Source organism: Vicia villosa, unplaced genomic scaffold, assembly GCF_029867415.1.
Source record: "Vicia villosa cultivar HV-30 ecotype Madison, WI unplaced genomic scaffold, Vvil1.0 ctg.001519F_1_1, whole genome shotgun sequence".
Lineage (NCBI taxonomy): Eukaryota > Viridiplantae > Streptophyta > Magnoliopsida > Fabales > Fabaceae > Vicia > Vicia villosa.
In genome coordinates, this window is record NW_026705649.1 from 209137 (window position 1) to 221075 (window position 11939).

At 32.1% G+C, this 11939-nt stretch overlaps 1 protein-coding gene across 1 annotated transcript; it reads right to left on the bottom strand.

Annotated features, from left to right (window-relative positions):
- Nucleotides 1-10987: 10987 nt before the first annotated feature.
- On the bottom strand, nucleotides 10988-11686 carry LOC131635624 (secreted RxLR effector protein 161-like). The gene has a single exon (XM_058906262.1). The coding sequence runs from the start codon at nucleotides 11684-11686 to the stop codon at nucleotides 10988-10990; it is 699 nt and encodes a 232-aa protein (XP_058762245.1).
- Nucleotides 11687-11939: the final 253 nt, after the last annotated feature.

Consider the following 11939-nt stretch of genomic DNA (forward strand, 5'->3'; position numbering starts at 1 on the left):
ATTCGGTGGCGACTCTTGCTCACCGCAACATTTATTTGCGAAATATTAAAAGTTAGTTCTCCCACCGAGTTACAGAACTGACGAATCTACTGTGGACTATGCATTGTTGTTCTGCTGCGATATTATGCATTGTTTGGTTTGGGAAGTTTAATGAAGCTTGATTCCTCCATTTGTATGTGTTATGTATTTATGATTATGAGCATGATTTGTGATTTGTTAAGTCGATAATTTATGACACTTCAAACGTGATGTATGTTTTGAGAATTTGCACTCTAATTTTCCTGTATATTTGCGGGTTAGTTTTGGAGTGTTACAATGGTAATCAACATGAACACATGTCAAACCTCATCAAGAAGACTCAAGGTTCTTGTGATGCTAAAGTAAAAAATAACGAGTCAAGAACCTAAAGCTCCAAAGTGTGAAAGTTCGCTTGGTGTGTCTGTCTGAGTAACCAATTGATTGTAAATACAGAAAGACATTAATGGAAACATTAAGGTTAAATCACACACACACACACACATTAAAATCCCTTGAGAAGCCTATCATGTTTTAATAAAATCACAAAAAAATTTTTTTTGAGGCTTAGCCAATTAATTTATTACATGATGCTTAATTAGGTCTATAATCGATTGGAACAGTCTCTTAATAATTAGTAACGAATCTATATCAAAACCTCTATTTTGAGCCACTGCTGTCATTATTTGAGGTACCTAATCGATTTGACCATTCATTTAAGCCATGGATTGTTTTCAATTTAATACCACTATTTGGCCGATAAATATAAAGCTTTTTATCACTTTTATAGAGCACAAACCCTTCCTTCACCATGAAGTTATTTAGTCAAGAAGAAGTCTTATCTCGCATGTGCTCGCCTAGCATGCCGATGACATGGCCTAGTGAGCCTTTCTTGTAGAAATTAGGTCTTGGAAAGGTCTTTGTGTGTTGCTTGGTGTTTTTCAAGTCATTTTAACCTACTTTTCATAAATGTGCAAGTAAAAAGTCCAAATAGGTGTTTTATTACTTTTTATTGATAAATCAAAGGTTTTTATATCAAATTCTTGTAAACTTGGTCTATAAGTGCTTATGTATTTTACATAACTTTGGCACTTATGAAACCTTCTCTACTTATATTTTTTTGTCCTAAAACAAAATTTATTTTGATGATTCGAAAGATTTTGAAATGCATGTTTCATGAAAAGGTTGAATGAGTAGGTCAAGAGTTTTTGAAAAACATTTGAAGAACATGATATTCTTTCTAGTGCATGTTAATGATCCACCATCTATAGAAACTTGGTTATGTTGCGGATAATACTCCCACCATTTTTAATTTTAAATAATTTTCTATTTTTCAGTATTAGAACGTTATAACTATTCTTGTATGAAAAAGAGAAATTATAAATTTTTTTATAAAATTCTTCTTCATTAATAATATTAAAAAGATAAATTTATTCGAGATATAATATTTAAAGGTATAATAAGAAAAATAACATTAATAATTTATTGATATATAAAACGGCTTATATTGTGGTACAATTTATTTTTTAAAATGACTTATATAAAAAAGGAGTATATAATATCAACCATGATTAATTTCTTTTTTTACACCAAATATGTATGCCAATATTAAAGGTGACAAAACAGATCCGACACATTGGACATGCATATTTTACACGCACTTTAGTGCAAGACAAACAAAGTATTTAGACATGCACCCTCTTTCATCTTGTCCCGTTTTTTGCGGGCATCACATTTAAATGAATTTTTTATATTTTTATACTTAAAATATACAGTGTCTGTGCAGGCCCACTCCACCCTCATTTTTAGTGCAGTATGTGGCAAAACTTCAGGCTCATAATCTTAAGTATGCCCTCCTCACCCCCACCTTATTTTTTTTTCTGGATTTTGCGGGACGGACATGTTTGTATGTCAACCTAACTAATATACAGTATAATACATTTATATGTTTTTTTCCAATTTTTTAAAATATAAAAGATATTATTCATAATAAAAATATAAAGAACTTTTTATAATGCAAAAATTAGATTATATAATTAACCAATTTTATCACTTAATTAACCATAAAAATGTATATAATTAACTATTTATTTTATTTATAATTCCTTTATCATTTTTACTATTTCATTAACTAATAGAGTACATAGTATTAACCAATTTTAGACATTAAATTATAAATTTTATTAATTAATTTTTATACTTTATTAATTAATTAACTTTATTTTTCCATTTAAAACTATTTTTTATATGTTTAGACACTCGTTAATCAAATTATTATATTAACCAATTTCTTACATATAATTAATCAAAATTTATTAATTATCAAAAAAACATTTATGTCATAAATCTCAATAACCAAATTATGAATTTTATTAACAAATTTTTTTACTATATCACATAACAATTACTTTTTGATATCAAGGTATTTATAAAAAAATATTAGGAATTGTGCCAATCAAATTTTTATACATAATTAAGCAAGGTTGTTTTTAACAACAAAAAGAAAAGAAAGAAAAAAAAAGTTTAAAAAATTATTATTAACCGTATCTATATGATTGCGATGAAATTATTAACAGTAATATAATAATAAGAATAAATGTTAAAATAATATCTTTCATTAAATATATATGATTGCGATGAAATTGGACATACCAAATTATTACAATTGTACTGTAAATAAAATACAAATAATGCATAACTCTTTTATTTAAAAAAATATATCAAAAGCTATATAGGTAAGTACTATTTAACTGGTCTGAGATCTTATTTTTTTTCTCTTATGACTCTTTATCTCTCTTAATTTTATTTTTCTTTTATTATAAATTAAAGTTATAATAAATAAAAAATAGTAAAATTAAAATAGAGATAAAGAATTAAGAAAAAAGAATAAAAAAAAAATCATGGAGGGGTTGGTGTTGGCCAATTTGAAGGATATGGAATAGTATATGGAACACCTACATATCCTCCATTGCCATATGTCGCGTAAGGAATCGGATCATATTCCTGAGAAAGTAATTTGCGTCCTACACCATATAAAATTTAAATGAATCATTTATCAGATATTTGATTAAGTGTAAAAAAAATATTCTAAGTTAATTGATTTTATAATTTTGATTTTGATTAAAAATAAAATAATTTTCTATAAAAATAAAATGAGTTAAACGGTGAATTTAATATAATAGTGATATATCATAACTTTAAATGTTTAGTTCTATTCGAGAACAAACAATTATATCAAAATTAATTATATATGTTTAAAATTAATGTTAAGTGTCAAAATGTGTGAAGAAAAAAAAAAAAGTAAAAACAAACATTTATAGAAATCAACAATGATCCGTATATGATATGGTTCTCAAAGTTTTAAACTATATTACAAAATAAACAGATACATACCATGTTTGAAATTGGATTGAGCATCAGTAACCATCATAGATGAGAGTAATAAAAGTATTGCTAAGAGAGCAACAAATGACTTTAATTTGTAGAGAGGTTCCATTTATAAATATCACTTGAAGGGAAGTAGTATATATATCACTTGAAGGATGTGTCTATTTATAAAGAAAAAAAAACATAGATGTTTAGAAGCGTGATGATCCCGTTGCTGACAAATTCTTCCTCCCATACATTACTGACTCTTTTGCATAACATTTAATTTTAACAGTGATAAAAGTAATTAAATAACTAGTTGGGTAGTTTGTCAAATCAAATTTATTAAAAGTTCTAAATATTTATTTCCTTTTTAATTCAAAATCGTTCCGTGGGTGTTTGGTTATGCAAGGAAAAAAATTAATTTTGTAGAATTGATTTTAGTTAAAATTGAGTTTAATATAAAGTGATTTATGTTTGGATATATTCTTAACAAAAGTAATTTGTATGAAAAATGTTATATGGATTTTTTTTTTTATCAAAATGGCTTTTTGATGTGTAAATGACGAAAATGATAAAAAAAAGATGGTGAAAATTAAGGATATTGTTCAATTTAAGGGTAAAAAAAAAAAGTTGATGGAAAGTGAGAATTTACATTGAATGCTTTCATCATTTTACATTTGTTAAGAAATGTAATTATTATTTTAAGAAATGTAATTATGAAAGATTTTTTAAAACTATTTTTTTATTAGTGGTATATATTTTGAGCCGACTAAAGACATAGTAAAACATGTCCAATTACAAGAGCTCAACTCAACGCATCATCACTAGAGGGCATAAAAAAAGTGGAACCCCGTTAGAAGGCATCACACCTGATCCAAGTTGTTGGTCCATAAAGAACCGTCAACTATTATCAAAAAACTCCAAACACAAGAGAAAAGAGGTGAATTGTGATATTTGAATTATAAAAAAAATTAGAAAATCGTTTGATTTTAAAAAGATTTATATTAAGAAAGATATAAAATCTAGCGGAGATTAGGTAGCAAAAAAAATGATAGAAATAAAGAGACAGAGTAATAGAGATCACACTAGAGATTATCCTGGTTTAGTCTAAACCACATGGCTTACTCCAATCTCCAAGAGTTTCCTCTTGAGATTTCTACTAACAACAAATTTGAGTTTTTACATAGGTTCAATGCAACAACCTTATACCAACTACTTGAAATTTTACGCAGGTTCAGTCCAACAATTTTACACCAATTTTTTTACAAGTTTACTTTGCAACCTTCAGATCTATTACAAATCATAACATAACTATGAAGGTGAGAAAAACATAAGAAGGGATTTGAATTATGTTGACTTTATCTTCTTTTACTTCTTAAGATCTGTAATCAGATTTTGATTATAATGTTCAGAATCTGATTCAGAGTCTGAGGGATAGCAGCGGAAAATATTGAACATAAGTAAATAATAGAGTAAGACAACACATAAGCAATTTATCCTGGTTCCTCCTACAAATCAGGAGTAGTCCAGTCCTCTTGCACTTCCAAGAGATATTCACTAAAACCAAATCCAATTACAAGTTGCTCAAGCACACAAGCAAGAGACTTCTGATTGCTCAAGCACATAAGCAAGAGACTTCACTACCCAAGCACACATGCATGAGACTTCCAAATGTTCAAGTACACAAGTAATAGACTCCTAATAATCCATCTAACAGATAAGTTAATAGTGATAGAGTGATATTTACACTTGATATATAATCAGAGGTCTAAACTAATCATGATATAGAAAACTCTAAGACTTAAGAACTTCTAAGAATTTACAATTGGTAAGAAATTCTAAGTTAGCTTGTACTCTTTGTTTTGATATAGTAACTTCTCTTTTTCTTGTCAAGGCGCTGTGTTGTATTTTTCTACAAATCTTCAGCTCCTTTTATAAAGTTCCATGAAAGAGTTGTTGGAGAAATCTTCAAGCACAAGAAAGACGTTGTAGAGAAGCATAAACAAATATGTTGCAAAGCTTCCTCAAATGGGTAATATCGTTTCAAGCTCATTTGAACTTCCTTTGCTACAAAAGGAATTATCAGTTGTAAACCAACATGCTTCTGCAACTTTCTTCTGAGTTATCACATGAACAGAAGAAGACAAATTGACCTCACACTACTACAAATAACACTTTTTATGACGAAGCTAACACCTCGAATAACAGAAAAACAAGGGTATAGGTCCAGGGAGCTTCATAAGAGATGTCACTATAATCATATTAATTGATTACATATCATATAATCAATAAGATTTTTGGAAGCGATCAACAGTATATTGTCATCAATCATTAATATGCAACATATATTTAGGACATAATCAATCACACATTTAGTCATACCAAAATAAACAAGACGACGTTACCTCAAATGATGACATGGGATGGAGGATGAAAATAACTAAACAATTCCTTTTCACTTGAAGACTTGGGAGTCATAAGAGAAAGGAAATGTATAACTTTAATTGAGATTAGAGACATCTAGTATCCCCAATTCCCTACGAATGTTAAAGAAAGGTTCAGTTGCGAGTGGTTTTATATAAATATCGACAAGTTGATTTTGTCGTGGCCTTAAAAAAATATTAAGTCTCGTAGTCCGAGAACTACATTAGCTCTGACTTTCCCATAGCACTTGGGAAATATGTAGGCACAAGATACAATATCTTGACGAGCTCGATAATAAAATAAAATCATATTCCTTTTTTTCTTAATAATTAGAACACAAGTAAACATAAGCAAACATTCAATCACAAAACAAACTAAATGGGTCCCATCGAGTACTATGGATGTCAGGGATGCTAATATCTTCCCCTCACATAACCGACTCCTGAACCCTAATCTGGTCACGAAGACCATCTTATCCGTTTTTCTTTATTTCGTGGGTTTTATCACTATTTCCCCTTTCCCATAGGAATAAATAAAATTTGGTGGCGACTCTGTTTTCTTAAGTCGTGGAACTTGATTTTTTTTAGGCCGCGACAGTTGGCGACTCTGCTGGGGATTGCCTAAAGAGAGTCAACCCTAGTTTAGTTTTTATTGTGACATTGTTTGCTTTTATTCACTTGCTTCTTTATTGCGTTTATTATATCATTGTTTGATTTCTCATCATTATGGTTGGAATCCTTTGATCATTGGCACTTTATGGACAAAGCTCTACACCCGAGCTCAATAAACACATAAGATAAGATGGTGGTTTAGTATTAAACTTGCTTGACGTAGAGTCACGTGAGAAGTACTAATACCCCGCCTATAGTAGGTTCTTTGAGAAGATATCTTTGGTTGAGTAAGTCATTTAATTGAGCGGCGATGTTTTCAATTTGGATCGTTAACTCTAGGGACCTCTAGAAAAACCCTAAAACCATAACTTTTAGGAAATGGTGGTTCCGCTCTTAACCTGCGTAACGTAACTATTATTGTGGGTAAGTGCAAAAACCACACTCAAAATAGACTTCATTTGAAAACGAGGTTAGATGGCAAGTTATTTGCTAGATGATTGAGTTTTCAAAAGGAGTTCGTAACTCTGAGAACCGTGTCTAGAACCTTGTTAAAAAAACCTTAGAACTATCCTATTGTGTGCCGCTTTGTGCCAAGTGATTAGAATCTTTCTGTATCCATATGATTTGAAATTCTTTACTTGTGAATCACACATTATATGACATGGCATTCATTTTTGCAAATAAAAAAATCATCATACATTTGCATTCATTAACCTGCATTCTCATTCAATACTCATACTTTTCTTCTTCCAAAAGAATTGACAATGCAAGTCTGATTACCCAACACCATATTGGACTTGAAAGATGTTGAGTGAACTCCAAAAGGATAAGAAATAAACTCAGAGGATCCATGGTCAGCATCATGGAAATGCGTCACGCATTAACCACCAATGAGGATCAACCTCAATACATTATGAGGTCAACAAACCCATGTCCTAAAGAGTGCCAAGACACTGAGGACATACCTAAATCCAGTTATCAGACGAGGCAACCCATCCTTGTTTGTATTGTGTTGCATTGCATTTGAACTTTGTCATCTTTAATCGTAGTTTTAATGAAATGAGCATTGCATTTGTTTTGAATCAATCATAACATGTTCTCTTGCTTTATTTTCTTATCACTTACACAAAAATCAAAATACAAAATATTTTTCCTTTCCACTTCACTTTCTTTATCATATTTCTGTTTAAGCAAGTATTCGAGGGAGGATGATGAAAAACGAATATCCAATTTGCATCAGTTTGCTTTCAAATAAAACTTTGCTAATGATGTACATGCATTCCTTTAAATCCCCAAACACTGGAGATATAAGGATGATAATCCCTCGATAAACCCCTTTGAGACTTAGAAGTAGGAGTTTTCTTTCTGCACAAAATTGAAACCCTTAATCAAAACCTGGGCAGGGTAGCTGTTCAGTTTCAGTGATTAACGCATGAGATTTCCAAGAAAACCATTATATGGGAACCATTCCCGACTCAATGTTCAACTGTATCCTCTCTTCGTACACATGTCGAATAAGTATTAACAATTCAAAGCCTACAACAGTTGTTTCCTTTAGACCATTAACAATGGTAGTCACTCATCTTAAATCATTGAACAAATGTCACACAAGTTATTCCAAAAATCGAAGAAAAGCCCGCTAAGTCAAAACCTAAAAATGAGACTTAGGCAAAAGTTAGGGATACAAAAAAATCATCAAAAGATCATTATCAAAAGAAAAAAAACACAAACAAACTTGTGTGATTCCAAAGAAGAAATAGGTGACTGCCACCATAGAATTCATTGGTTCTCAATCATCATCTACAAATCCTTTTTGAAGTCAAATACTTGAAGCAATTAACTGAATTTAGGACTGGAGTACATCACGAAGATGGGTTGGGTAAAAATTAAAATTTAAGCCTATATCCTTCGTTACATAAACCGTGAACCTGACCAAGTTACAACCCTCAAAAGTCCTAATTGAAGCGAGGTTTCTTTTGAAAGCATACTAAAGCAAGGTTGCGTTAACTTGACTCCTAAATATTTGCTAAATCATTTGTTGATACCACGCTATCACATCATCTTTCACATCTTGAATCTCAAACTTCCATTACATCCTTATCAGGATTTATCCATTGTATACCACAATATCTTTTCAATAAATGATTTGTTTTCAAAACTTGCATGCACGTCGCATTAAAATTACCATTTTTGAATTAAATAGTTTCATTTGCAAGTCAGCACTTTCCATCAAGGAAGTTCCAATAATTGGAAATCACGTGAAGAGCCTATAATGGTACTATCAGGGTTACCTCATCCCAGGATTTAGTCTTGTAAGGTTAATCATTTCAGAAGTCCACTATTCAGGGGCATTTCCTTTCAAAGTTCCCTGGCACTGGGGCATGTCATTTCAGGATCATCAATTTGATTCCAACTTGGTTTAAGCAAGTTACTTCAAGGGCTTAGCATTTTGGGGCAAGTCAAGGTCAAGACCTTTCTCTCAAGCAGTCCAAGCAGACTATGTCATATCAAGCAGTCCTCAAGCTCACAACTGGTGTCGGGAATCATGCTTGTACATATATCCTACCAATCATTACCCTTCATTGGGGCATATGTCAAAACATTTCAAACCATAAAATTCATTCACAGCATGCATTCATCAATCATGCATACCATTCATGGGGCATCTCCCACAAAATCCAAAAATATTAAGCCTTGCTCGGTATTTTCCATTGAAAACTAAGCTCGACCCACCATGGGTACCCAAAAGAGCTTATTGCCCATTGGCACACTTTCAGCAAATTAATTACTTGCATTGATCAATCATCATGCATCATTACATTTGCATCAATTTGCACAAAAGAAAAAAACAAAAATGTCATCATATGCAAAGCATGCATAGGTTCAGTAACCGCTCATGGGAATCATTATCTTCCTGCTAACTTTCGTCAATCCATTGATTGAAGTTGGGTGTTTATTGTCACACCTATTCGAGTTAACTCATTGGTTGAAATCAATCATCAATTCCCTGTCATTTTGAATCAACTCATTGGTTGAAATTAGTTGAAATTTATCATTTACCGCCTCAATTCATTGGCTGAAGTTGGTCTTATTTTTCGGTTAACCCAAGTCAACTCATTGGTTGAAATTAATTTCCTCATACCTTCATCAGCTCATTGGTTGATGTCAATTTAGATCTCTTATACTCAATCATTTGTTGATGACAAATTATTGATCACCTTCATTAGCTCATTGGATGATGTCAGCTTAATTCCTATTTTTATCGCACTCAACTCATTGGCTGAGGACGATATGTCAATTTTCATCGGTTCATTGATTGATGTCAATTATATTTTTGTAATCAATTCATTGGTTGATAACAATTAATCTTTTACCTTCATAGACTCATTAGTCAATGTCGGTGATTTCTTGTCTTTATCAGACTCAATCCATCGGTTGAGGACTATGTGTCAAATTTCATCGATCTATTGATCGATGTCAATCATATCTTTTTGAAATCAAATCATTGGTTGATGACAATTTGTTTCTTACCTTCATCAATTCATTGGTTGATGTTGGTATCTTCTTGTTTTGATCGCACTCAATCCATTGGTTGAGGACGATGTGTCGACTTTCATCAATCCATTGGTTGATGTCAGTTTAGAATCAACTCATTGGTTGATAACAATTTATTATTTACCCTCATCAGCTCATTGGTCGGTGTTGGTGTTCTTCCTGTTTCAACTGTACTCAATCCATTGGTTGAGGATGATGTGGAGATTTTTTCATCAATACAATGGTCGGTGTCAATTTAAAATTAACTCATTAGTTGATAACAATTTTTCGTTTACCTTCGTCATTCCATTGGTTGATATTGGTATCTTCTAGTTTTGATCGTACTCAACTCATTGGTTGTGGACGACATGTTGACTTTCATCAGCTCATTGGTTGATGACAGCTATGTCAGTTTAGGATCAACTCATTAGTTGATGACAATTTGTCGTTTACCTTCGTCAATCCATTGGTTGATGTTGGCATCTTCTTGTTTGGTCGAACTCAATCCAGTGGTTGAGAACAACTTTTATTGGCACCATTGACTTTCCCCAACGAGTATTCTCTTTAGAACTCCTCGACACAATCATTTCATCAATCCCCAAAAAATTTACTTTTCGTTTTCATATCCCCAGCAGAGTTGCCAGCTGTCTTGGTGAGCACCCTAAATAAAAAATATTTAATCTCGTAGTCCGAGAACTACGTTAGCTCTGACTTTCCCATAGCACTTGGGGAATACGTAGGCACAAGATACAATATCTTGACAAGCTCGATAATAAAATAAAATCATATTCCTTTTTTTCTTAATAATTAGAACACAAGTAAACATAAGCAAACATTCAATCACAAAACAAACTAAATGGGTCCCATCGAATACGATGGATGTGAGGGGTGCTAATACCTTCCCCTCACATAACCGACTCCCGAACCCTAATCTGGTCACGAAGACCATCTTATCCATTTTTTTCTTTCGTGGGTTTTATCAATATTTCCCTTTCCCATTGGAATAAATAAAATTTAGTGGCGACTCTGTTTTCTTAAGTCGTAGAACTTAATTTTTTTTTTTGAGGCCGCGACAGATTTTTACTGTCATCATGCTCAAACACGACTTCGCCTTTCTCAACATGATCGCGAAGGAAATGATGACGTAACTCAATGTGTTTAGTGCAAGAATGTAGTACAGGATTTTTAGTGAGGTTGATCGCACCGGTGTTATCACACATGATAGGAATACGTTCAAGTTTAATATCAAAATCAAGTAATTGTTGCTTAATCCATAGGATTTGTGCGCAACAGCTACCGACCACGACGTATTCTTCCCCAACTGTTGACAAAGCTATAGAGTCCTGTTTCTTGCTATGCCAACTAACTAAGGATTTCGAAAACACGTGACATGTACCACTAGTACTTTTCCTATCCGATTTACAGCCGACAAAGTCGGAGTAACCTACTAAACTACAATCACTTCCTTTAGAATACCAAAGCCCATACTTAAAGGTACCACGTAGGTATCTAAGGATGCGCTTAACTGCTTTTAAATGCAATTCTTTGGGACATGATATATATCTAGCACACATACAAACACTAAACATTATGTCTGGTCTAGATGCGGTAAGATAAAGGAGAGATCCTATCATACCTCTATATGCCTTGACGACAACATCCTTATCAGATTCATCCTTTTCTAACTTTCCATTTGTTGCCATAGGAGTTTCAATTGTCTTTGCTTCATTCATGCTGAATCGTTTGAGCAATTTGTTGCGATATTTGGTTTGGCTCACAAAGATTACCTCGGTTGAACTATTTGATTTGAAGTCCAAGAAAGTATTTTAATTCTCCCATTAGACTTATTTCGAACTTACCCTGCATAAGCTTATAGAATTCTTTGACAAGTTGTATGTTAGTAGACCCAAATATTATATCATCAATATATAATTGAACTAAAAGAGCATGCTTTCCTTTGCATTTAACAAAGAGTGTAGTATCAAC

Excerpts from the sequence above, each read along its gene's own strand:
- LOC131635624 (XM_058906262.1), bottom strand. The coding sequence starts at position 11,686 with ATGAATGAAGCAAAGACAATTGAAACTCCTATGGCAACAAATGGAAAG.